The 27728-nt window shown below is 38.9% G+C and overlaps 2 protein-coding genes across 3 annotated transcripts in view; one reads left to right on the top strand and one right to left on the bottom strand.

Annotated features, from left to right (window-relative positions):
* The first annotated feature begins 305 nt into the window (after positions 1–305).
* LOC117300576 (RBPJ-interacting and tubulin-associated protein 1-like) lies at positions 306–4646 on the top strand. The gene is made up of 2 exons (XM_033784233.1): positions 306–420; positions 3386–4646. Exon 2 carries the CDS (start codon positions 3439–3441, stop codon positions 4123–4125), a length of 687 nt encoding a protein of 228 aa, XP_033640124.1. The 5' UTR covers positions 306–420; positions 3386–3438; the 3' UTR covers positions 4126–4646.
* A 2976-nt stretch (positions 4647–7622) lies between these two features.
* The window catches only part of LOC117300844 (DENN domain-containing protein 3-like), a 45277-nt gene continuing 25171 nt past the window's right edge, over positions 7623–27728 (bottom strand). For both annotated transcript variants that reach the window (XM_033784692.1, XM_033784693.1), the window contains exons 14-28: positions 23066–23196; positions 22401–22450; positions 21478–21614; positions 19967–20136; positions 18044–18142; positions 17139–17319; positions 14995–15128; positions 13326–13546; positions 12260–12404; positions 11568–11701; positions 11072–11223; positions 10585–10727; positions 9656–9774; positions 9239–9361; positions 7623–8171 (exon numbers count right to left, since the gene is read on the bottom strand). In XM_033784692.1, coding sequence (XP_033640583.1) covers positions 7983–8171; positions 9239–9361; positions 9656–9774; positions 10585–10727; positions 11072–11223; positions 11568–11701; positions 12260–12404; positions 13326–13546; positions 14995–15128; positions 17139–17319; positions 18044–18142; positions 19967–20136; positions 21478–21614; positions 22401–22450; positions 23066–23196 — 2128 coding nt within the window. In that variant the 3' untranslated portion in view covers positions 7623–7982. The remainder of the gene's footprint in view (positions 8172–9238; positions 9362–9655; positions 9775–10584; positions 10728–11071; positions 11224–11567; positions 11702–12259; positions 12405–13325; positions 13547–14994; positions 15129–17138; positions 17320–18043; positions 18143–19966; positions 20137–21477; positions 21615–22400; positions 22451–23065; positions 23197–27728) is intronic.

Raw genomic sequence — 27728 nt, 5'->3', positions numbered from 1 at the left:
CTTCCCTATGTGACTGGATTAACAGGCTTTCGAGCTAGGGTGTTTAATTATACTTTTGTTGATCCTGGCCATCACATAGGGTTGTTTTATCATTTCCTGTGCCCTTATTGTTTTTTCTTGCTTTGTATTTACTTTTGTACATGTACTTATAATTAGCTATTTGACATACTGTCTGCTTGTATTTGTAATTGTTTATTGGCCAAATAAAGAATAAGAATAAGAATTATGGAGCAAATTACTAAACGACTACAGGAAGTCTAGCAGTATTTATTACTTCGGATACTTATTCGTGTTTTGGCATTGAACCAAACATTGTGTTTGACAACGGACAACAACCACCAAACCGACACTTTTCTTATTTTAGTACACTTGCCTACCTTCAATACAGGACGGAAACCTGAATGTCCTGACAGAAATTAGGTAATTGCTCTCATAATTCAGAGTTAAACTTGCACAGGTGTAAGTTATTTATGCTGATGTTTTCGGGGTGTTGTGTTAAAAATATAATTTGTACGTGGGCTTGTTGTGCGCAATCCTTGAGAATGGTCATTCGATAAATTTGCGCGGTATGCCATATTTGTTACTTGCATGATTGTATAATTTGCGCAGGGTAGCTCCAGCGCACACCTCGAATACCGCGCGATCTGTGTCTTTCGTAGCGTCATACGTTATCGACCCTCATATGTTTTCGGTCCCCAACTTTGATTCCCGTTTATCGCGCAATAATTGTGCAAGCTGCACCGGTGACAGAAGCTATGCAAGTTTACTCACGGTCTGTATTTTCATCAGGCTTAATCATGCTGAGAATAAAGTTTCCTGTCGTTGGTTATACTCAAACATTATGATTGATTTTCGGTACAAATCACTAGTGCATTATTATGCCAACATTCAAATGAGTCAAAGAAACATCATCCAACCTCAAAAGTTCAAAACAAAATTACTATCTGCTAGACTGAGTTTCATTCTGCTTTAGTCACTAGATGGATCACGTGAGGTGGTTACTATTTGGGATTCTATATGGTGTGCAAATGTGGGGAAAATATTAAAACATTTTAAGTGAAAATGACAACAATTTTTTTTTCTCGCTTTACTCGTGCATCCCTGTAATAAATTCCTATAAGCGTAATTAAATATTAAGTCTACATTAAAGATAAAATATCATAGATTGGTTTCTTATCTCCTGAAACTAAAAATTACTGGTCTGAGATGGGCGGAAAACGGATTGTTATGAAGTGTGAGTGCATCAAGGGGTGGTGGTGTGCTTTCATGCCTTATGATATCTCTGGATTCTAATAAAGTAGCCATAATGCCTTAGGACAAAAATGTAATTAAATTTGTTAAGTAATAATTGAATAATATTTTTGATTTATTTTGCACTCCATACTAGCTTCTGAATATTCAACAAAATACCAACCAATGAAAGGTGTGAAAACATATGACGCTGCTCCAATGTCGTGCATGCATTGTAAGCACTGTTAATGGCGGACAGTCTCTCGCAACGTAAAACCAAAACTTTAAAAATTTTACCACACCATGAAGTGAAAGTGTTATTGTTAAAAAATTGGATAGATGATTTGAAAAAAAAAAAAATATTTTTTGATTGTGAACAATTTTCCTGTTATCCTACTGAAAACACATGACACCAGGATACTTTCCCCTTCTCACCACTTAAGTTTTAGAATTAATTAGATCACTTGAACTTGAAGTTGATGATGTGAATGCTGCATCATGCAGATTGTCTAGTAGAGGTTCATCAATGATAAGTTTTGAGAAGCGCTTTGCTGGATCTTAACTTCTGTTTAAAATGATACCTTTATTGCATTTAAATCTCAGTTCGGCTCGACTCCGTCTTATATTGCAAATCTCCTTGTACCTTATGCCCCCTCTCGCACTCTTCGTTCTTCTGCTAAGTCCCTTTTAACTATTCCTAGAACTTCCTCATCGTATGGCGATCGTGCCTTTTCCGTTTGTGCTCCTAAACTTTGGAACGCTTTACCTAATAACATCAGGCGCTGTAGTTCTCTTCCATTGTTTAAAAACTTGCTGAAAACTCATTTATTTAAATTCTCTTACACTTAGCTCGTTACATGTCTGGACTAGATTATTCATTGTATAATTTTTTATTATGTTCTACATTTCTTTTTTGTTGTACATGTATGTATTGTTTTTTGTTCTGCGCCTCAGAATAGGGTCTTGGACTCTTGTACACTAGATAGATGGCGCATTATAAATGCATTATTATTATTATTATTAGTTCCCTCCTTGTTAATAATATAACATTTGAGTAGAAGCATACATGCATGAGGGTCTGCACGTTTATAGCCCAGTGGCGGCAGGTTTGTCATTTGTGCAGTAAAGACGAGACAAGACAAGACAAGACAATAACTTGAATTTGATGATGAAAAGAATGTTGATTGATTTATAAATGAAAATGGAAATGTTTCGATAGTCTCGAGTAGATTAAGGATAACTGTACGTATGGCGTCACCACTTTTTCACTATTTTTTACAAAAAGGGATATCTCATGAGGTAAATTAGATACTGTATTATTTCATATCAAATGAAAGGTGGTGGCGCCATACAGAAACTTTTCCTAGATTGATCCCTTACAATTGCAGCGCTCACGTACTGTTACGTATGAAGCTTTACTGGGATGGTGCGTTGGTGACGCCATTGGTCGACTGCAAGGTGCGAAGAAAAAAATTAAAAGGAAAAGAAAAGGTTACATGCACTATTTACATTGTGCAAGAGCCAGACTTGGTTTGCAGCATCCTATAGTAGGACTCAAATTGCTGGCAGGGCAACCTGTTGCAACATGCTGAGATGGATGGCGCATAGACTGCTGTAGAGGGTGTGACCCCCGTATGAGTGTCGTATGTTGTGAGGGTGACTGAATCTTTAGTGTGTTTGTTCAGAATTTCTTGTGATGTGATGTGACAAGCGCGGAACAAAGTTTGTTTGGGGTTTCATCCATCATGTCCATGGATATGGATGGAGGTAAGCTCCTTGAACACAAGTGTCAATAACTCGACCCAGTTACTGGGTCTAGTCAAGAACTGGATTTGAACCAACCAAAGCTGAATCGCTCAGCCAAAACACTCCACCACCTTACATCAAGAACAGATGTAGCCCCATCCATAAATAATGCTAAATAGATCGTTGGCACGGACTCCCTCCACTTTTTGGTTGGAGGGAGTCCAGCAGATTTGGCACTATCTATGGTGCTAGAACAGAGCTAGAAATGGTTATAAATGCAACAGGACGTATTTCTTTGTTTTTCTTTCTCTCATAGTCATTGTAAAAGCCGCTTTACTGAGTGCTTTATGTGATTGGCGGTAGAAAACAAAAGCTTAATCAACTCTTTTCATTCGGTTGTATTATACAGGATAGAATGAAGTAGCTCAACAATCCACATCAACTGTATGCATCTTTTGTAATATGACTTCACCAGGTTACCGACCAAACAGTGGGCGCCAATCAAGCCTTAGTGTCCAGGGTGAGCCGATGAACTCTGAACCCACACTTCAACACCCCAAGAGATCGTATAAATACCGAAAAGTTGCTAGTAGTGGCAACGTAGATGAGACTTTGTTCACATCAAAGAGATATGAGTACCTTCAGTCTCTTAACAGCTCATCAAATGCCAGACCCACGTCAGCTGCTGATTGGTTTACCCATGATGAATCCAACCAATCACCGAGTGATAACCGAACCGTCAATACTCCACCAATCAAATCACCACTAATTAAAGTGGGCGGGGCACCTCGGACACGGTCAAGAGCATACAAACCTATTCCAACTTACGTTGATGAGACGCTATTTGGTCCCAAGCTCAAAGACTCTAAATTCCCAGCACCTTGGGAGAAACCGGAAGATGAAAAGAAAGGGCCAATGTTGACTTGGAGTCCCCCTGTTAGAGGGAGTCTTAGCTGTACCCCAAGATCCACACCCCCGAGTCGCCCCTCCTCATCAGCTGGAAGTCGTCCAGGGTCTGCGAAGGGCACTAGACCTGGATCGGCAGGGGGCAGTCGCCCGGGATCTGCAGAGGGCAGTCGCCCAGGAACGGCCTCAAGGGGTCGTACAGGGAGCCGACCTGCTACCCCAAATAAACCAGTTTGGAAATAGGAATGAATGATCAGCGCTGCCTGCAACTCTGTTAAATACTTGTGTTTACATTGCCACTATTTTTCTTGCCTGTACATCTGTATTAGTTTTATGGTATAATGTAAAATGGAGGAATAATCATTTTAGAATGATAAGAAGTGAATAAACAGTACCACTTTGCATCCGTCTCTTCAGCAGTTCTTTCCAATGATTGCAACTTTAAAGTATCTGACAAGCATAAAAAAAGTACCTCAGATATAAATGGACATGCAGGCTTGTTCTGAGCAGAAATTGAGTTGATTCATTTGTTAAGCAAAAAATCAATCGCCCAAAATGGAAAAAAGTTACCTGCTTTTTCGGCCTGTTCCGTGATCAAATACAAGAGTAATTAAAAAGTAATTACTTTTGGCGAGCATTTGTCCATTCAGCATTGTTTGTGTGGTTTCAAGTACTTCGTTTATTTACAACCATTCGTAAAAACTGTTACCCCCAAAAAACATGGTATGCTTGTTTGTCTTTCGTGGCATATTTATTAACATGTTTTGAATGATTATTACCAGAATTTAATGAGATGCATGTTTATTTTTAGTCCAGATTATTTTGACTTTTCAAAACTCTGGCTTTGGCTCTGTCATAAAATTCAGAGCAGTGTGCTTTTTGCACGTTGTTTCTAACATCTTAAAATGGAGCCCGGTGACGAAGCCTTTTAATTATACTGAATTGACATAATCAGTGAATGATTTCTATGTATATATATTTGGTTTGTGGTAACACCATGTGTGTATCTACTGGCCAGGTAGAGTTTGTTCTTGGAAAACTGTCTTGCTTAATTCTACTACATTTCTTTTTTACTGTATTTGAAACAGTAAAATCATGAGATTCAAACATGCCAACAGTTCACATAAAAAAATAATCCACTGTAATTGAAATTATGTTACCAATCTCATCTTACACGGTGTTTGGATAAAAAAATTTGAAGAAAATTGGTTTCAATTTGGGGTTAACTAGAAAACAAAGAACACTTTGCTGTCAATTGAACAAATTTTATTTTTGATTAAAGTCGCTGGAAGAGAACAAGAAACTCAACAAAGAGAACGACTCTGATGAAATATTTCAGTAATTTAATAGTTAACAGAGATAACACACATCTTCAAACTTATAACATTTATCTTGCAAATTGCTTCTTCAATTTAACGGTTTCCCCATTAGTTTTAAACATAAAACATATACAATTGTTTTGTATTTCGTGTTAGATAAGTATGTAAGAAATTTATACATAAATAATGTACAAATATTTATTGAGAGAATAAAATTCTGAAACATGATTTGTGTAATTTGTTAAATACTCTTTGTGAAAATACAAAAAACTAAAGACCAAGCAAGACTCAATCAGGTTGCCCCCCTCTTGGCCTTGGTGCCCATTAAAGGCAGTGGACACGAGTGGTAGTTACTCAAAATAAGTATTAGCGCAAAACCTTACTTGGTAACGAGTAATGGGGAGAGGATGATAACATAAAACATTGTGAGAAATGGCTCCCTCTGAAGTAATGTAGTTTTCAAGAAAGAAGTAATTTTCATCGAATTTGATTTCGAAACCTCAGATTTAGAATTTGAGGTCTCGAAATCAAGCATCCGAAAGCACAGAACTTCGTGTGACAAGGGTGTTTTTTTCTTTCATTATTATCTTGCAACTTCAACGACCGATTAAGCTCAAATTTTCACAGGTTTGTTATTTTATGCATATGTTGAGATACACCAACTGTGAAGGCTAGTCTTTGACAATTACCAATAGTGTCCAGTGTCTTTAATAGATTCCATTGACCTTAAACTTTTCTTTAGAACCTTTGCAAAAGGAAAACTTCACTCATGCCTGGTAACCATGATTTGATGCTCGTGGCTTGAAAACGGTTTATTGGTGCAAGCCCTTACATCAACATAGTCTCAAAACAAAAGCAAAACTGAACCCAAATTTCCCTGAATGGTTTTGCTATCTAAGTTTCCACAGAGCAAAACTCGTGTTTTTGCACTATATTGGTCCCAGCCAAAAGTATTTGTTTTACAAATATCAATGTATATTACTTTCTTTTTCTTTTTATTTAAAGGAACCTTACAGAATTGGTGAGAAAACAAAATTGTGAAGATCACAGATTTACATAATACATAACGAGGTCTAATGATGATGATAGTAGAAAACTACCTGACTACCCTTGAAATATTTCTGCCTGAAATTTCATATTTGTTGAGAAATAAATAATCCTATCTCGCGTTTGGAGTTTATCATTCAGGGTTAGCCGCATTTTTGTTTTGGCATCGATGCAAAAATTTGTAATCGGTTTTTCACTATTCTCTCGTGACCAAGATGGTCGATCGATCTCGCACTTCTACAGGTTTGTCAGTTTATGTATATGGTGGATTACATAAAGTGTTTACACTGCCAGCAACTTTTTTTGCTAGTAAGACCAATTCTGTAATGTTACTTTATATTATCACAAATCACACTATTCATGATGACAGTTGTAGGCAGTTTAGCTCATTGTACATGGTTTCTGTCGTAAACTATAGTACAACAGTTTAAAAATAAACCACATTGACAGTTAATTACATATGATTTACAGCTGAAATCAGAAGAGACGGGAACATATTAAACATAACAAATTGCACATAATTTCATCAAAATATTGGTCAGGGTTGGTTATAAACCATGAAACAAAAAGATGATTTTTTTTTTTTTAACTAATCAAAAACTATATATATACATGCCATTCAGGTGGTTCACAGAATGTCAGAACCCCCCAAAAAATATTAACCTGTAACACTTCATCATGAAGACAAACAGAGCATTCTGGATGAAACAGTGAGTTGTCAATCACCAGTCCTTCTCAGAACCACAAAAACTTTAAAGAGATTAGAAGCGGTACCACAAACTCCACTTAAAATGTACTCCCACTACGCAAAGGTATAATAGTTACTTTTTATTAACATCAACCTTTAATAAGATTGCCTACTATCGATCTTTTATAAAAAAAATTGCATTTTTCTTTCATTATCAATAAAAAATATACTGTTAAAACCTTGAAAGCAATGATTTTATCACTTGATAAAAAATTTCTTAATTAAGTTGTTTACTTATACTATAAAAATCCAGATTAGCCTGTTTTTATGACAATACCTCTGTCAGCAGGGGTTCAACCAAGCGACAGGTAAAAGTCACCAACCTAAAAGTTTGCAGCTGGCTGACTTAAAAACTAAAACCTATCGAGATATGACCTAGTTGCATGGAGCGACATGAAGATTAATAACCTTTTGGCAATAATGAGTTAAAAACTTACGTAACAAAACCTGATACAATGATTAAAATTGTACACAGTATCAAAGATAATATTAATTTACCTCAGCAATGCACAGCAGTTGCACCAGTACACTGGGGTAGGTGGGAGACTTATGAAATTGTAAAACCTCTCAAATAAATTAAAATAAACTAAAATTGTGGACAACGTCTATAATCACATGCATTTAATTATTCAAAAAGTATTCTCTTGTGATGTGATATTTAAAAATAAAGCCTTCAAAGTTTTCCTTGCTCAGAAAGAAGCAAGTTATGTTCAGTAAAAACCTTTAAGACCATGTGTGACATTTGCTTACAGTCTCTGACTTATGCTAACAGATCCAGTAAGCAATAAGATGAGTGACAATAATTTGACTCCCTGAAGTGGAAGATCAAAAGGGCAAAAAGAGGTTGAACATTACAGTTTGCACAACTTGGTTGGAAGACATTCTCTCTGAATCTGGAAGATCGTCAATCTTGTCCTTCATCTTACCCTCTCTGCTCCCAGCTCCAGTCAAGACAAATGTTGTCTCTATCTGCATCTAGGAGACACTCAGACTATAAATTGTGCTCTCCAGACAGCCACCTTACCATCTCTGCTCCCAGCTCCTGTCAAGACGTATCTCATCTCTGCTTGTGTCATGGAGCGAATTGCATCATTATGACCCGTCAGAGCTTTCTCATGTTTTCCCGTCTCTTTGTCAAATAAGTGGATCTTTCCCTGCTTACTCGCCACCCATATCTACAAACAAATTAAAACAAAGAAACATTTAACCGATCTCAAGTTATAAGAAGAAACTATTATACAAATATTGACTGCTTCAAGTGCTATGGTTAAAACTATTTTCTCGAGGCGAAGCCGAGGGAAAATAGAAAGCTCCGGGGATCACCGAGGGAGTCATAGTTTTTAACCATTGCACGAGTAAAAGCAATCAATATTTGTTTTATAACACCCCAAACATTTCTAAATACTGTACTATTATTATTAAGTTACAGACCTGAATGCTACAATCCACGGACGACGCCAATACAGATTGCAAACACTTTTACTGTGCTGCATGTAGTGAGTGTCGTTCAATCCAAAATGGTTACAGACTATTTTTTCATATTAATTTATCATCCTCGTACACGCAACGGACGTCTGGGTACTGCACGCCGTGTGCTAGTCTTCGGACTAGCGCACGGCAAACCGACGCACTATCACACGACCGTCGTCTAGCAAAACTAAGACATGTCATGTGACGCGCTCTAAACCAATGAGCAGGCAGAATACTTGTAAGGGGTGTTATAAAAATAAATAGTAAAGTTGCGGGTACAACCATGTGTAAATCTCTTAGGGTGAGTGTTGGCTCTGAGAAGAGCCGGTTTGGGTCTCAACGTTTCGAACAGTATACACTGCTTGCTTCAGGAGAATGCTGGACTGCAGGCAGTCAGAGCCAACACTCACCCTAAGAGATTAACACATGGTTGTACCCACAAGTTTAATATTTGTTAATAAGTTTACTTTTGAGGAAATAGAATTAGCGGTTGCAAATTTGTTACCAATCAAAATGCATTTTTGTGTTTCCATAAATTTGGGCCTTGTTGTGACTGAATGATAATATTCATAACAACTGTATTTAAGCAGTTCCCAACACCTTCAGAAGTAAGTCTTTAAGCGTGCAAAACCATATCAGAAATTTGCATCTACGATGACTTGAACAGAAATGTTTGGACAAGAGTTTTGAAATGAGATGGTGGAAGCTTGTTTGATGTGAAGAGGGAGATTGTTCCATTAATGATGTGCACTAGTGGATTTGCACTACTCACCCATTTATCGACGGCCACCATCTTACTAACTCCTCGACAGTCAATCTTGAGTACTTTCAGTCTCTTAAAAGACATCTTATCCCAACTGACGATCTCTCCCCTCCTTCCACAACCTGCCCAGACCTACACCACAAACAGAAAGAAGAATACAGTCTTGTGTTTATTTATGAAAAAGTAAACAAGTGATTAATTTAAAAGGACACATTGCCTTTGATTGGCAGATTTGGGCTTTTGTAAAAAGCATTTGTTACATTCATTATGAATGGTTGGAAAGATATTTTAAAAGGAGAATATAACAATCAACAAAATTATGTCTCGAATTTATGTGGTTTTTCTTTTACATTGTGAACTTATACAGTCCGTTATTTTGTGGAACCAACTTTTTGACTCCACAAAAGAGATGATTTAAGATCTTACCGTATTCTTAGTGAAGATAAACGTCTCAAGGAGTATAGGAAAGCCTTTCTCATCTCTGTGTACAAACTTCTGTAAGACTGCACCATTCTTATCAATCAATCGAATGTCGTCTTTTGTGCCTGATTCAACAAATAAGAAATTCACAGTTTTAAATAAATAATGTTTAATGAAATTCAAAGTTTTTGGCCCGGAATTTCATCTGTGTACATGTACTCTCATGACGATTGATGAATAACATTTTTGGAAATACATAAAATTGATTGTCGTGATGGCCTTGGTAATGAAAGAGTTAACAGTGGTCTCTTAGATAGGGTGTTGTGGCCGAGCGTGGATAAGAACACCAAACTCAAGCTCTGGTGCTTCTGTTCAGCAGAGCGTGGATAAGAACACCAAACTCAAGCTCTGGTGCTTCTGTTCAGCAGAGCGTGGATAAGAACACCAAACTCAAGCTCTGGTGCTTCTGTTCAGCAGAGCGTGGATAAGAACACCAAACTCAAGCTCTGATGCTTCTGTTCAGTAGAGCGTGGATAAGAACACCAAACTCAAGCTCTGATGCTTCTGTTCAGTAGAGCGTGGATAAGAACACCAAACTCAAGCTCTGGTGCAAGACACTTAACTATAATTGCTTCTCTCCACCCAGGAGTAAATGGGTACCTGTGATGGCAGAGATGGTTCTGGTGATCTACATTGTATTTAGCCGAGTAGCGCAGTTTGTTGCAGTCTGTATACTCCCCAGGGAGCTGAGATGGTTTAAGGAATGATTTAAGGCCCAGTGACCAGGGGTAATAATGTTGGAAGTGCTTGGAGATGCCCTTCGGGTGTGAAAAGCACTATAATAAAACCTTGTTAATATTATTATTAAGAAGGCGGCTGGGTGATGTCAATGCAAAAGGTTTTTGATGAAACTTTGAATGAGACTTTGTACTTACAGCACCATAGACGATGTGATGCATCATCCCACTTGATGGAAACTAGTTTATCTGTATTCTGAAGCTGGATGACTTTGGTTTTAGTTAACGATGCAGTATCCCATTCAATTATCTGTCCATTCAGACTCGCTGTGTATGCAGTACTGTCAACAAATGATTAAAATGATTGTTTAGTAAACAAAATGACTGTCAACAAATAATTATATAATATTGGATGGCTTTGAGGGGGATACAAGAATATATTGCACGAGCTATGACAATATTGCACTCGTCAACAAATAATTACCAATACTGTTTACTAAACAAAAGTACTGTCAACAAATAATTAACAATATTGTTTACTAAACATAAGTGCTGTCAACAAAGAACACCAACAATGTTTACTTAATTAAGTATCCTACCAAAAAAAAGTGTAATAGGTAAGGTTAAATAAAAGTATATTTATAGAAAGTTTACATAAAAGAAATTATTCGTTTCTAAGAATTACCTTTGATCGCTAGTGACAGTGATGTCAGACACAATATCATTGTGATCCATGAGTTGTTTGTTTGCTGAGTACGTAAACACATCAATTATGTAAATCGTTGTATCAAATGACCCCGCCCATATCTGCTCTCCTTTTACACACGCTAGACAACACTGTAAAGATAGAAAACAAGTGAACATATCTATTATGTAAATAGTTGAGTCAAATTACCCCGCCAATTATTCATACAAGACAATTCTAAATGAACATGTTTAGTAATTGTCAGCTTAAGCCTTTCAATATTTCAGTGAGAAAAAACCTTTCTCAAAACTACTTTACTTCAGAGGGAGCTGTTTCCACACAATGTTTTATACTATCAACAGCTCTTCGTTGCTGCTTACCAAGTAACTTTTTTATGCTAATTTACATTTTGAGTAATTACCGAATGGGTACAGTGCCTTTAAAGTAAACATAAAAACAAAATAAGGAATGTTTCCGAAATCACAGCAAAACTCACAACTCGATCTTTGGCCTCAGGAATCTCTGCCTCCAATAAGAAGTTACTGCCATCAAACACTTTGACCTTTCCTGACCCCATGGCACACCATAGCCTGGGACATGAGTCTTCCTCATAGCGGCCATCACTGCGGTCTGTGAGTAGAGGATAACACAGGTAAGTTGGCTAGTGAAAAATGCAAACATTTCCAGCTACAAGTTCAAATCATCTTTTTCTCCATTTTTCTGTTGCTGCTTTATTGTGTAAGGGGCCATTGACAATAAACTATAATTAGAATTTACAATCCTCTTTCCACTTGTGGTTGGCGAGTCAAAAGAAAGAAATCAAAATCAAATTGACATTTTCATTTAAATGAGCAGAGGAAACAGATAAGTAACAGCGGACTTTGCCGTACAGTCTCATTCAGACCTCGTTCACGTTGACCTCTGTTGTGGTTTTGGGGTTCTCGACTCTCAGAGGCGCCAAGTGTAAGTTTATTATTTAACACAATTATTAACATACATGTATGTTTCATTATATAACACATAATTCATTATTCATCCATTATTTTACTTTTATTTACAAATGACAAATTTTATTTAATTTGATGTTTTTATCCATTCTGTCATTGGCGCCTGCGCTGTTGGATGTGGCTGAAATAACAAATAAAAAAACCCAATCTAATAGCAATCAAATTTTCAAAGTAGACTTACTTCCTGGTGTGTATAGCATTGCTTCTACTGTACTACGTTGAGCTTCATTAGCCGAAGGATTGAATTTATGAACTAAGGCACTCCCTGTCTCTGGCGCAACACTTGCCATTCCTTCCTCTTTCAACCGTGTGAAGTGACATAAAACCTGAAACCAAAACAGCAACATATCAAATACTCAATTCAAATTTGATTCGAAACTCACATTTATTTCCATACTTCATGAAAATAACTACTTTACGCATGTAATTAAGCGTAAGGTGGCAGATAATGTTTTGCAGTGAATGGTTCAATATTGTGTTTTACATTATTGCCCCCAGCAATTTGTAACAAGAACATTTATATGCAACTCCAACATGTACTGGTCATCTCCAAAGAGAATGCATCATACCTGCCAATATTGAAACCTAAGAGATAGGAACATCGGTTTTAAAAGTCCACAGATAGCAACAAAATAAGTCCGTGCCAGTACAGTTTAATAAGGTACATGAACACATACAAATGATGTACGTACCTGATGTATGTAAAACATCACACAAAGCATTGTTTCCAGTAAGAAAATCTCTACTGTCATGACTGTCACAAGCAAATGGCAACCTCAGTTGCCAGACCTTTTTGATCTTGTTAGTTGCTGTCGTTGTCAGAAAAAGGAATGTTCTGATTTGTTTGCAGCCTGTAATCTCAAAAATCTTGATCTGAACAGTTTGCAAGTATGCTGTACACGTACAGTATGTGCATTACATGTAGGTTTATAAAGCACAAGTCTTTTTGGCCTGGTATCTTGCCCACCCAATGGTACCCACCTGGGCAGCATTCTCAACGCTACGTATCGCTGCATCAAGAAGACAGATATTCCTACACTCTGCTGATCAGAAACACCAGAGCTTGAGTCTGGTGCTCATATTATTATTATTACTATTACCTAATGGTACCCACCTGAGCAGCATTCTCAACGCTACGTATCGCTGCATCAAGAAGACAGATATTCCTACACTCTGCTGATCAGAAACACCAGAGCTTGAGTCTGGTGCTCATATTATTATTATTACTATTACCCAATGGTACCCACCTGAGAGACATGCTCCAAGTGTTTAGCATGTGTAGCCCCAGCATTCTCAGCGCTACGTATCGCTGCATCAAGAAGACAGATATTCCTTGCAGCTTGTTGTACGATATGAGGATCCTTCTGGGCGTCAGCGATGGCGCGTCCAGACCACATCTCATTGATAAGTGTATACCAGGTATTACGCTCTCCCTTAAGGTTTGCCATGTACGGCTCTTTGTCTGGCACTAGAAATTAAAAACAATAATAACAAGCATCAGCGATGGCGCGTCCAGACCACATCTCATTGATTAGTGTATACCAGGTATTATGCTCTCCCTTAAGGTTTGCCATGTCGGCTCTTTGTCAGGCACTAGAAATTAAGAAACAGTAATAACAAGCATCAGCGATGGCGCGTCCAGACCACATCTCATTGATTAGTGTATACCAGGTATTACGCTCTCCCTTAAGGTTTGCCATGTACGGCTCTTTGTCAGGCACTAGAAATTAAAAACAATAATAACAAGCATCAGCGATGGCGCGTCCAGACCACATCTCATTGATTAGTGTATACCAGGTATTACGCTCTCCCTTAAGGTTTGCCATGTACGGTTCTTTGTCAGACACTAGAAATTAAAAACAATAATAACAAGCATCAGCGATGGCGCGTCCAGACCTCATCTCATTGATTAGTGTATACCAGGTATTACGCTCTCCCTTAAGGTTTGCCATGTACGGCTCTTTGTCAGGCACTAGAAATTAAAAACAATAATAACAAGCATCAGCGATGGCGCATCCAGACCACATCTCATTGATTAGTGTATACCAGGTATTACGCTCTCCCTTAAGGTTTGCCATGTACGGCTCTTTGTCAGACACTAGAAATTAAAAACAATAATAACAAGCATCAGCGATGGCGCGTCCAGACCTCATCTCATTGATTAGTGTATACCAGGTATTACGCTCTCCCTTAAGGTTTGCCATGTCGGCTCTTTATCAGGCACTAATTAAAAACAATAATAACAAGCATCAGCGATGGCGCGTCCAGACCTCATCTCATTGATTAGTGTATACCAGGTATTACGCTCTCCCTTAAGGTTTGCCATGTACGGCTCTTTGTCAGACACTAGAAATTAAAAACAATAATAACAAGCATCAGCGATGGCGCATCCAGACCACATCTCATTGATTAGTGTATACCAGGTATTACGCTCTCCCTTAAGGTTTGCCATGTACGGCTCTTTATCAGGCACTAATTAAAAACAATAATAACAATAACACAACCGGTTTACTTTAAAAACAAAATCTCTGTGTAATTTTCTCCTAGCATTTTCACATTTTCAATGTTATGGGCCCTCAAATAGGCTGGTCATGGAGAGAGGGTAATGTAAATTTAATAAATTATTATTATTACACGTATCAACCAGTTAGGTACCCAAGGTATTTGAATGAAGATAAACAAACTGGGACAAATTTCATGACTCTGCTTAAAAACTGCTGAAGAATTCTGCATGACTCTGCTTAAAAAATGCTGCAGAATTCTGCAAATCACCATTTTTGTGATCACCTTTCTTTGCTTACAGAGCAAGTGCCGCCTTAAAGATTGCTTTGCTGTAAGCGTTGATTTGCTTACGGTAAGCAGAGCCATGACAATGGGCCCAGGTGAGGGATTTGTTAAGAAGCAATGATTACTTACATTTGCTGTAAACCCTTAGAGCTGGTGCACTACTTAGAAGTAGGAATGATCTCTCAAATCTCTCTAAACAGCTGATGTCTTTGATCCGAATGACTTCATGGAATGTGTTATTCCCTTGAGTTACAACAAACAGTCTGCAAAAAATAATACAAATAATAATAATTGATTTTTATATTGGGCCTTGAACACCCAAAGGGCGTCTCAAACATTTCCAGCATTATTACCCCTGTTCACTGGGCCATTTAATTCATTCCTTAAACCATCTCAGCTCCCTGGGGGAGTATACAGCCTGTACAACAAATTATGTGCTAAGCTAAATCCATCACAAGAACCATCTCTGTTCTCACAAGTACCCATTTACAAAGCAATTTAGTTAAGTGTTGTGCTCAGGGACACAAGTGTCACGACCGGGACCCGACCCACACTCTGCCGAACAGAAGCAACACAGCTTGAGTTTGGTGCTCGCCCACAACACACCGTTCAAAAAAACAATCAAATGTGTTTGGCAAACATCGTGCGTTCTAATTCCACCTGAGTAATATGCCTGTGATTTTTGTTTTCACAGAACTCGGGAAAATACTGAGTGAACTGTGCTGACAAATGTAAAACCAAATAACAAAAACATTACTTATAATCAGATTTGAATATGGAGAAGTTAAAGGCAGTGGACACTAAGCTTGGGCGGTTCCTTCGGTTACCCGGTTCTACCCGGTTCCAAATTGAAAACCAGACCGGCGGTTCCACTCTTCTGTGGAACCGGGTACCCGCTTTTGTCGGTTCCGATTTTAAAAGACCGAGTCCCAACTATAAAAGGCTCTGTGGAGCCGATCCTGCGACAAACCGGCTCTAGAAATTGAGGCTTGATGTTGAAAGCGGTGACCGCAGATACAGTGTGCAAAGGCTTCAAGCCGACATGAGTATCAACTATCACGTGTGACTGCATACACAGTGCACAGCCCCCTCCAATGCATAGGCATCTATACATGTATATCTCATGCATATACATGTACATGTACAGAGTCCAAAGTCCAAATAGAAAGCACGTTGTGATTGGCTGCCGATATATCCATATTCATAAAAGCTTGCCCCATCCATGCACAAAACACACAGTACTGTATGCATGTACAGGCATGTACACTTGTATGTACAGAGACGACACACTGCATGCACTACGGACGTACTGCACTACGGATGTACTGCACTACAGACGTACTGCACTACGGACGTACTGCACTACGGACGTACTGCTACACAACGGACGTACTTCCGGCTAAATCAAAGACTTGGTTAAATGCAGGGAGAATAGGTGCTCAGTGGCACGATGTCTGATTGACTTGGGGTGGGTATTCTGGTATTTTCGTTAAAAATAGATCGGCTCCAATTGTGTGTGTGTGAGCTCGGGACCGATATCTGATTAACTTGGTTATTTTCAGTTAAAATAGATCGGCTCAATTGTGTGTGTGTGAGCTCGGGACGGGCGGCTTATGTTTTTTATTGAATTGGAACCGGGTATGTCTCAGAACCGAGCTTTTTTTCGGAACCGGAACTGAGCCCCAAATTTCTGGAACCGCCCAAGCTTAGTGGACACTATTGGTAATTCCTTAAAATAATTCATAGCATGAAACCTAATTTGGTAACGAGTAATGTGGAGCTGTTGATGGTATAAAACATTGTGAGAATTGGCAGTAACGTAAGTTTCGAGAAAGAAGTAATTTTCCACGAATTTGAAAGCACACAACTTCGTGTGATGAGGTTATTTTTTCTTTAATTATCATCTCGCAATTTCGATGAGTGATTGAGCCCAAATTTTCACAGGTTTGTTATTTTATGCATATGTTGAGATATACAAAGTGAGAAGACTGGTCTTTGAAAATTACCAATAGTGTCCAGCGTCTTTAAACAAGGAGGGTTACTCAACTACATGTAGATGTTAATGTTTAAATATGTTGCGAGTCAGTTGTGAGTGTTGTGGTGTGGTCAAACATCTTAATAACTAACCTCTTATCTGTTAAGACCAATCTCCCCATTCCTTGATCAGAGCTAATCAATGATGAGATCTTTAAGAACTAACCTCTTATCTGTTAAGACCAATCTCCCAATTCCTTGATCAGAGCTAATCAATGATGAGATCTTTAATAACTAACCTCTTATCTGTTAAGACCAATCTCCCCATTCCTTGAACAGAGCTAATCAATGATGAGATCTTTAAGACACTCTCAGTGTGAACAAGATGACGTTCATAAATCTCATCTGGAATCGCCGTTCCTTCAATCTCCCCTTCTTTCCAAGCATCCACAAAGAACAAGAAAGTTTCGGCATCAAGAACTACGATCAAAAGATAAGAACACAAACTTAAAGGGACACGTTGCCTTTGATTGGGTGAGTTGGTCCAGGAAAAGCATTTGAAACTGTTAGTTATGACATGCATATTAGTTAGAAAGATTTTTACTAGAAAGTAGAATATAATAATCCACACAAATATGCCTCGAAATTGCATGGTTTTCCTTTCACTTTTCAAACAAACACGGTCGGCCATTCTGAGGAGTCAAAAATTTGACTCCACAAAATGGGAAATCACAAAAAAAAAAGGAGGCCTAACAATGGAAGAACAAAAGTGTGTTTTCGGCTTACACCATCTACAAACCTAAGTGTGTTTGTTTAACGCTACATACTACGAAGTGTAGACCTGAGAACAAAATAGGTCCACACAGTGTAGAGACTTGAAACACTATGTGTCCACACAGTGTAGAGACTTGAAACACTATGTGTCCACACAGTGTAGAGACTTGAAACACTATGTGTCCACACAGTGTAGAGACTTGAAACACTATGTGTCCACACAGTGTAGAGACTTGAAACACTATGTGTCCACACAGTGTAGAGACTTGAAACACTATGTGTCCACATAATGTAGAGACTTGAAACACTATGTGTCCACACAGTGTAGAGACTTGAAACACTATGTGTCCACACAGTGTAGAGACTTGAAACACTAAGTGTCCACACAGTGTTTTTTACAAGAATATGATTTTCCTTAGAGTCAACCTACCCGATTGATTTCCAGTGAGTGCATTGAAGAGTCTATCAATGACGTCCATATCAATAGCAATCTCTAGATTCTGAATATGGAGAACAAATTCAGCAAGACCTGAAACATGAAATAAAAGATTGAAATCAAATATTTACCCATTCCCTTTTGGGTCATATGGACTGTTCCGGCTTTCCACTAAGATCCGCCCATCCGCGCACGTGAGCAAGACACGTGTACGAACACGCGCGTGCAAAACATACGCGCACGCATGACCGAGTTTGTCCGACCACAATCATTGCTGTGATTGATCAAATGGGTGAACGCGCAGTTTGATTGATAGGCCGGATCGGTCCATTGATATCTGAAACTAAAAAAGCGGCATCCCCTTAAGGTAAGAACACTGAGCTCAAGCTCTGGTGTTTCTAATCAGCAGGGTGTGGGTCCCTTAAGGTAAGAACACTGAGCTCAAGCTCTGGTAATTCTAATCAGCAGGGTGTGGGTCCCTTAAGGTAAGAACACTGAGCTCAAGCTCTGGTGTTTCTAATCAGCAGGGTGTGGGTCCCTTAAGGTAAGAACACTGAGCTCAAGCTCTGGTGTTTCTAATCAGCAGGGTGTGGGTCCCTTAAGGTAAGAACACTGAGCTCAAGCTCTGGTGTTTCTAATCAGCAGGGTGTGGGTCCCTTAAGGTAAGAACACTGAGCTCAAGCTCTGGTGTTTCTAATCAGCAGGGTGTGGGTCCCTTAAGGTAAGAACACTGAGCTCAAGCTCTGGTGTTTCTAATCAGCAGGGTGTGGGTCCCTTAAGGTAAGAACACTGAGCTCAAGCTCTGGTGTTTCTAATCAGCAGGGTGTGGGTCCCTTAAGGTAAGAACACTGAGCTCAAGCTCTGGTGTTTCTAATCAGCAGGGTGTGGGTCCCTTAAGGTAAGAACACTGAGCTCAAGCTCTGGTGTTTCTAATCAGCAGGGTGTGGGTCCCTTAAGGTAAGAACACTGAGCTCAAGCTCTGGTGTTTCTAATCAGCAGGGTGTGGGTCCCTTAAGGTTAGAACACTGAGCTCAAGCTCTGGTGTTTCTAATCAGCAGGGTGTGGGTCCCTTAAGGTAAGAACACTGAGCTCAAGCTCTGGTGTTTCTAATCAGCAGGGTGTGGGTCCCTTAAGGTAAGAACACTGAGCTCAAGCTCTGGTGTTTCTAATCAGCAGGGTGTGGGTCCCTTAAGGTAAGAACACTGAGCTCAAGCTCTGGTGTTTCTAATTAGCAGGGTGCGGGTCCCTTAAGGTAAGAACACTGAGCTCAAGCTCTGGTGTTTCTAATCAGCAGGGTGTGGGTCCCTTAAGGTAAGAACACTGAGCTCAAGCTCTGGTGTTTCTAATCAGCAGGGTGTGGGTCCCTTAAGGTAAGAACACTGAGCTCAAGCTCTGGTGTTTCTAATCAGCAGGGTGTGGTTTGGAGTCCTGCCGTCGATTTCACAAAACTCTTCCTAACTTAGGATTATCTTATGACTTACATACTTAGGACGAGTCCCAACCCTGCACTATAGCATGCAGACCTTAAGATTAATCCTAAGTTAGGACTAGTAACTCCTCCTAACTCGAGATAAGACGAGTCCTAACTCTTTGTGAAATCGACAGCTGGTCGTAACACTTTTGTCCCATAGGCAAGACACTTTAATCATTGCTTCCTCAGCTGTTGGTCCTGCGTGTTGTGTTGTGCATGTAAAAGAACCCAGTGCACTTATTGGTCTTCCTGGTTTGTTCAGCAGCATACTGCACCACAGCACTTTGTAAACCGTTACATGGTGCTACACGTATAAAGGACTAGGCGACATACATGTAGCCCCAAATACTTTGCAAGACAAATATACTGAGCGCTTTCAGAAAAGTGATAAAGGGCTCAAAAAGAACCCAGTATTATTATATGAATTGAAACACAGCCATATTTACATAGCAATCCCTCCTGGGGTAGATCCTCTGTTATAGTTGGTGTAGAAGTCCCAGTTGGTCGTTTACGCTGACTGATTTTATTTAAGATCTCTCCTCGTTTGTAGAAATCTTGCTCTTCAAGTTCAGCTTTCTCTGAAGCACTTAGGTCTTCAACTACTCGAGTTATTTCCCTGCAATTCATCAATTTACAAATTCATGATCTCATTATTTCCTCTGCATGGTGTGGTATCAATGTACATGTATACAGTGCTAACACACATGGGAGTATGGGTTTAAAAAAAAAAAAAAAAAAAATTCTTTATCTCCAATGCAAATTTAACATCTATTAAAGGCAGTGGACACTATTGGTAATTACTCAAAATAATTATTAGCATAAAACTTTTCTTGATTACGAGTTATGGGGAGAGGTTGATGGTATGAAACATTGTGAGAAATGGCTCCCTCTGAAGTGCCGTAGTTTTCGAGAAAGAAGTAATTTTCCACGAATTTGATTTCAAGACCTCAGATTTAGAACTTGAGGTCTTGAAATCTAAACGCACACAACTTCGTGTGACAAGGGTGTTTTTACTTTCATTATTATCTTGCAAGTTCGATGACCGATTGAGCTCAAATTTTTACAGGTTTGTTATTTTATGCATATGTTGAGATACACCAACTGTGAAGGCTAGTCTTTGACAATTACCAATAATGTCCACTGTCTTTAAATCATTTCAGTACTCGCTGCCAAAACATAGGATTCAAACTGCCTCTAGCTACCGGGCAACCGCGGTAGTCTAGTTGGTAAGACACTGCTCGAGAATTGCAAGGGTCGTTGGTTGTAATCCCACCCGAGTAACATGCCTGTGATATTTTTTCACAGGACTCGGGAAAGTACTGAGGTTACAGTGCTATCACACATCAGTGTATGGGTAAACAAACAAAATCTACTCAGGGAGGTAGGAAATCGACAGGGACTACTACTTTTGCTTATTTTTTGGGGGTGGATCGGTGGACTTCTCGTTATTTAGTTCACTACCGTGTTATTGGTCGCAACATTTATACAAACTTGATTTTATCATCTTCAGTGGGCTGAAGAGTGTTTGAGATGCTGGTCTCTTTAGAGGTGTTTAGTGGTTTCAGTGTTGAGTCAGCACTGCTCTGATTGGTTCTGCAGTGGGTTGCAGGGATGTGATAGGCTATTGAGAAATAAAACTCTGAGCACAAAGTGCGAAAAACATGTGGGAGATCAAATCCCTCGATTTGAAACTTTGCATGGTGGAAATACGATTAGGAAAGGTTTGCAGTAACACCATGTAATGACTATCTTTAATCGTTGGGGTGGTTCTGAAAAGAACCGTTGGTTTCAACTCGACATTTCGATCAGTATGCTCTGATCGTCTTCTGGAGAAAAAGAATAAAAAATGATGTTGAACGCTGATGTGTCTGTTCAGCAGAGTGTGAGTTTGAGCCCCCTTCTTGACATTTCTGTCCTTTACTGAACCATTATCCCTAATTCCAATAAGATGACTTACTCCACTGGGAAGATAGACAGATCTGTTGTGTGTAGATTATGGAAGTCATCTAGACCATTCAGAGGGCGTGAGCATGCTATTTGGAACATCCCTCTCAGGAACAGATAGGAAGCTTTGACACTGGCTGACTTTGCAGTCTGAAATAATCAAACAGTTCCCTCATAAGTTTGACACAAACAAAATCATTAACTTGAATCACCCATTAAACCCTCGGAGCAGCCGCATGTAAACATTTACATGCCGGACCTACTGATTGACACAATTAGAAGGCAGATTGTATTACGGGTAAAGAACCGTGTTTGGAGCCACGCTTCTTGTTCTAGACAAGTAAAAGTTTCCTGGACCCACACAATAAAGATTGAAGCAATCTGAACAATTTACACATTGGTTCACTACTAATTCAAAAGATTAAGTTTTTGTGCACACAGTGGGATTTTTTGGGTGCACATTTTAAGGGTTCATACAGACTATCTGCCATCCCACACTATTTTGTCAACCCCTAGAGCTTGAACATGTGGTAAGTTGACTGAAACAAATACTAAACAAAATTCACATATTTGTGTATACATGTATCTTGTAAAATACTGAGAAATAGTGTTAAATGTTATCATAAAAGTAAACAAAATGAACTTTAGAGAAAACATGTTGTGAAGCTCGAACAAATAAGTTAAAATAAGTTGGAACAAAGATTCAAATGGGTCTATAGACTTAAGGTTACTTTTGTGGTTATCCTTTAGATCTGTTATTGTTGTGTTTATAAAATGTAAATTAACTTACATTATTTGTAAAAAAGTTGCCCGCCGTAGCTTTGTTATCTTTTTGCATTTTAATGATAGTGTCTTAATACCTGAGAAGTAATACTAATTATGAAAACCAATATCTGGGTAAAAGATGATTAAACATTGTAATTTTAAGGATCTTACCTTGATGGATATGCTAATCTGCTCAATACAGCTATCATAAAACTGATGTACTGAAATAAAAAAATCACATATAAAAGTGCAAAGACCTAATTTTTTTGAAATATTCAAGAGTTTCATTTTATTTGTTAAATTATGTATTTCATTGTACATGTACATGTCTATTGTCTATTGACATTTAGAATCTGAGATTTAAGATCAATCTTTAAAGGAACATTACAGTATTTGTAAGAAAACAAATTGTCTAAGATCACAGATTTACATTAGACTTACACGGTCTAATGATGATTGAAGAAAACATCCCTTAAAATACTTCTGTTTGGGCATGAAATATCATATTTGATGAGAAATAAATCATAATAAGTACCTGTTTGGATTTTATTGCTCAGTGAGCGTTTTATTAATTTTTGGGGGGATTCGATGTCATGCAAAACGTGTAATCAGGTTACACTATTTTCTTATGACTCAGATGGCCGATCGGTCTCAAACTTCTACCAGTTTGTCAGTTTATGGATATGGTGGAATACATTAAGTGCTTATCACTACCAGCAACTGTTTTGTTTAGCGTTAAGTGTCACTCATAAATCTTGATTCTAAATCTCAATTGACATTTTGACATTGACATTTGAGATTTGAGAATTGGGATACGAGTTTTGAGGTATCCTTACTTGTTGGAAGTGGAACTTCGCATGTTGGCAGGCAGAAATAGGTGTAAGCCGTACTGCCTCCTTTAAAACTATCAGCTCTTCTTGATGAAACAGGGCTGTGTGTTATTAAACTACGACTGAAGTTACGTCGGCTGGAAAATAATCAAACAAAATAGCAAAATTGTTAATTAAGAGGCATATTAGAAACATAAAACATTTGCATTGCCCTGTGACAATGAACTGTTCTAAGATTCTCTACATTTCACAATTCCATTCATGACCAGGGTTGTAATTAGACCATTCATGACCAGGGTTGTAATTAGACCATTCATGACCAGGGTTGTAATTAGACCATTCATGACCAGGGTTGTAATTAGACCATTCATGACCAGGGTTGTAATTAGACCATTCATGACCAGGGTTGTAATTAGACCATTCATGACCAGGGTTGTAATTAGACCATTCATGACCAGGGTTGTAATTAGACCATTCATGACCAGGGTTGTAATTAGACCATTCAAGACCAGGGTTGTAATTAGACCATTCATGACCAGGGTTGTAATTAGACGATTCATGACCAGGGTTGTAATTAGACCATTCATGACCAGGGTTGTAATTAGACCATTCATGACCAGGGTTGTAATTAGACCATTCATGACCAGGGTTGTAATTAAACCATTCATGACCAGGGTTGTAATTAGACCATTCAAGACCAGGGTTGTAATTAGACCATTCATGACCAGGGTTGTAATTAGACCATTCATGACCAGGGTTGTAATTAGACCATTCATGACCAGGGTTGTAATTAGACCATTCATGACCAGGGTTGTAATTAGACCATTCATGACCAGGGTTGTAATTAGACCATTCATGACCAGGGTTGTAATTAGACCATTCAAGACCAGGGTTGTAATTAGACCATTCATGACCAGGGTTGTAATTAGACCATTCATGACCAGGGTTGTAATTAGACCATTCATGACCAGGGTTGTAATTAGACCAATCAATGACCAGGGTTGTAATTAGACCATTCATGACCAGGGTTGTAATTAGACCATTCATGACCAGGGTTGTAATTAGACCATTCATGACCAGGGTTGTAATTAGACCATTCATGACCAGGGTTGTAATTAGACCATTCATGACCAGGGTTGTAATTAGACCATTCATGACAGGGTTGTAATTAGACCATTCATGACCAGGGTTGTAATTAGACCATTCATGACCAGGGTTGTAATTAGACCATTCATGACAGGGTTGTAATTAGACCATTCATGACCAGGGTTGTAATTAGACCATTCAGACCAGGGTTGTAATTAGACCATTCATGACCAGGGTTGTAATTAGACCATTCATGACCAGGGTTGTAATTAGACCATTCATGACCAGGGTTGTAATTAGACCATTCATGACCAGGGTTGTAATTAGACCATTCATGACCAGGGTTGTAATTAGACCATTCATGACCAGGGTTGTAATTAGACCATTCATGACCAGGGTTGTAATTAGACCATTCAAGACCAGGGTTGTAATTAGACCATTCATGACCAGGGTTGTAATTAGACCATTCATGACCAGGGTTGTAATTAGACCATTCATGACCAGGGTTGTAATTAGACCATTCATGACCAGGGTTGTAATTAGACCATTCATGACCAGGGTTGTAATTAGACCATTCATGACCAGGGTTGTAATTAGACCATTCATGACCAGGGTTGTAATTAGACCATTCATGACCAGGGTTGTAATTAGACCATTCATGACCAGGGTTGTAATTAGACCATTCATGACCAGGGTTGTAATTAGACCATTCATGACCAGGGTTGTAATTAGACCATTCATGACCAGGGTTGTAATTAGACCATTCATGACCAGGGTTGTAATTAGACCATTCATGACCAGGGTTGTAATTAGACCATTCATGACCAGGGTTGTAATTAGACCATTCATGACCAGGGTTGTAATTAGACCATTCATGACCAGGGTTGTAATTAGACCATTCATGACAGGGTTGTAATTAGACCATTCATGACCAGGGTTGTAATTAGACCATTCATGACCAGGGTTGTAATTAGACCATTCATGACCAGGGTTGTAATTAGACCATTCATGACCAGGGTTGTAATTAGACCATTCATGACCAGGGTTGTAATTAGACCATTCATGACCAGGGTTGTAATTAGACCATTCATGACCAGGGTTGTAATTAGACCATTCATGACCAGGGTTGTAATTAGACCATTCATGACCAGGGTTGTAATTAGACCATTCATGACCAGGGTTGTAATTAGACCATTCATGACCAGGGTTGTAATTAGACCATTCAAGACCAGGGTTGTAATTAGACCATTCATGACCAGGGTTGTAATTAGACCATTCATGACCAGGGTTGTAATTAGACCATTCATGACCAGGGTTGTAATTAGACCATTCATGACCAGGGTTGTAATTAGACCATTCATGACCAGGGTTGTAATTAGACCATTCATGACCAGGGTTGTAATTAGACCATTCATGACCAGGGTTGTAATTAGACCATTCATGACCAGGGTTGTAATTAGACCATTCATGACCAGGGTTGTAATTAGACCATTCATGACCAGGGTTGTAATTAGACCATTCATGACCAGGGTTGTAATTAGACCATTCATGACCAGGGTTGTAATTAGACCATTCATGACCAGGGTTGTAATTAGACCATTCATGACCAGGGTTGTAATTAGACCATTCATGACCAGGGTTGTAATTAGACCATTCATGACCAGGGTTGTAATTAGACCATTCATGACCAGGGTTGTAATTAGACCATTCATGACCAGGGTTGTAATTAGACCATTCATGACCAGGGTTGTAATTAGACCATTCATGACCAGGGTTGTAATTAGACCATTCATGACCAGGGTTGTAATTAGACCATTCATGACCAGGGTTGTAATTAGACCATTCATGACCAGGGTTGTAATTAGACCATTCATGACCAGGGTTGTAATTAGACCATTCATGACCAGGGTTGTAATTAGACCATTCATGACCAGGGTTGTAATTAGACCATTCATGACCAGGGTTGTAATTAGACCATTCATGACCAGGGTTGTAATTAGACCATTCATGACCAGGGTTGTAATTAGACCATTCATGACCAGGGTTGTAATTAGACCATTCATGACCAGGGTTGTAATTAGACCATTCATGACCAGGGTTGTAATTAGACCATTCATGACCAGGGTTGTAATTAGACCATTCATGACCAGGGTTGTAATTAGACCATTCATGACCAGGGTTGTAATTAGACCATTCATGACCAGGGTTGTAATTAGACCATTCATGACCAGGGTTGTAATTAGACGATTCATAACAGGGTTGTAATTAGACCATTCATGACCAGGGTTGTAATTAGACCATTCATGACCAGGGTTGTAATTAGACGATTCATGACCAGGGTTGTAATTAGACCATTCATGACCAGGGTTGTAATTAGACCATTCATGACCAGGGTTGTAATTAGACCATTCATGACCAGGGTTGTAATTAGACCATTCATGACCAGGGTTGTAATTAGACCATTCATGACCAGGGTTGTAATTAGACCATTCATGACCAGGGTTGTAATTAGACCATTCATGACCAGGGTTGTAATTAGACCATTCATGACCAGGGTTGTAATTAGACCATTCATGACCAGGGTTGTAATTAGACCATTCATGACCAGGGTTGTAATTAGACCATTCATGACCAGGGTTGTAATTAGACCATTCATGACCAGGGTTGTAATTAGACCATTCATGACCAGGGTTGTAATTAGACCATTCATGACCAGGGTTGTAATTAGACCATTCATGACCAGGGTTGTAATTAGACCATTCAAGACCAGGGTTGTAATTAGACCATTCAAGACCAGGGTTGTAATTAGACCATTCAAGACCAGGGTTGTAATTAGACCATTCATGACCAGGGTTGTAATTAGACCATTCATGACCAGGGTTGTAATTAGACCATTCATGACCAGGGTTGTAATTAGACCATTCATGACCAGGGTTGTAATTAGACCATTCAAGACCAGGGTTGTAATTAGACCATTCATGACCAGGGTTGTAATTAGACCATTCATGACCAGGGTTGTAATTAGACCATTCATGACCAGGGTTGTAATTAGACCATTCATGACCAGGGTTGTAATTAGACCATTCATGACCAGGGTTGTAATTAGACCATTCATGACCAGGGTTGTAATTAGACCATTCATGACCAGGGTTGTAATTAGACCATTCATGACCAGGGTTGTAATTAGACCATTCATGACCAGGGTTGTAATTAGACCATTCATGACCAGGGTTGTAATTAGACCATTCATGACCAGGGTTGTAATTAGACCATTCATGACCAGGGTTGTAATTAGACCATTCATGACCAGGGTTGTAATTAGACCATTCAAGACCAGGGTTGTAATTAGACCATTCAATGACCAGGGTTGTAATTAGACCATTCATGACCAGGGTTGTAATTAGACCATTCATGACCAGGGTTGTAATTAGACCATTCATGACCAGGGTTGTAATTAGACCATTCATGACCAGGGTTGTAATTAGACCATTCATGACCAGGGTTGTAATTAGACCATTCATGACCAGGGTTGTAATTAGACCATTCATGACCAGGGTTGTAATTAGACCATTCATGACCAGGG

Source organism: Asterias rubens, chromosome 16 (assembly GCF_902459465.1).
Source record: "Asterias rubens chromosome 16, eAstRub1.3, whole genome shotgun sequence".
Classification (NCBI taxonomy): Eukaryota; Metazoa; Echinodermata; class Asteroidea; order Forcipulatida; family Asteriidae; genus Asterias; species Asterias rubens.
The sequence above is the reverse complement of the archived record's forward strand: the minus strand, read 5'-3'. Positions and strand labels throughout refer to the sequence as shown.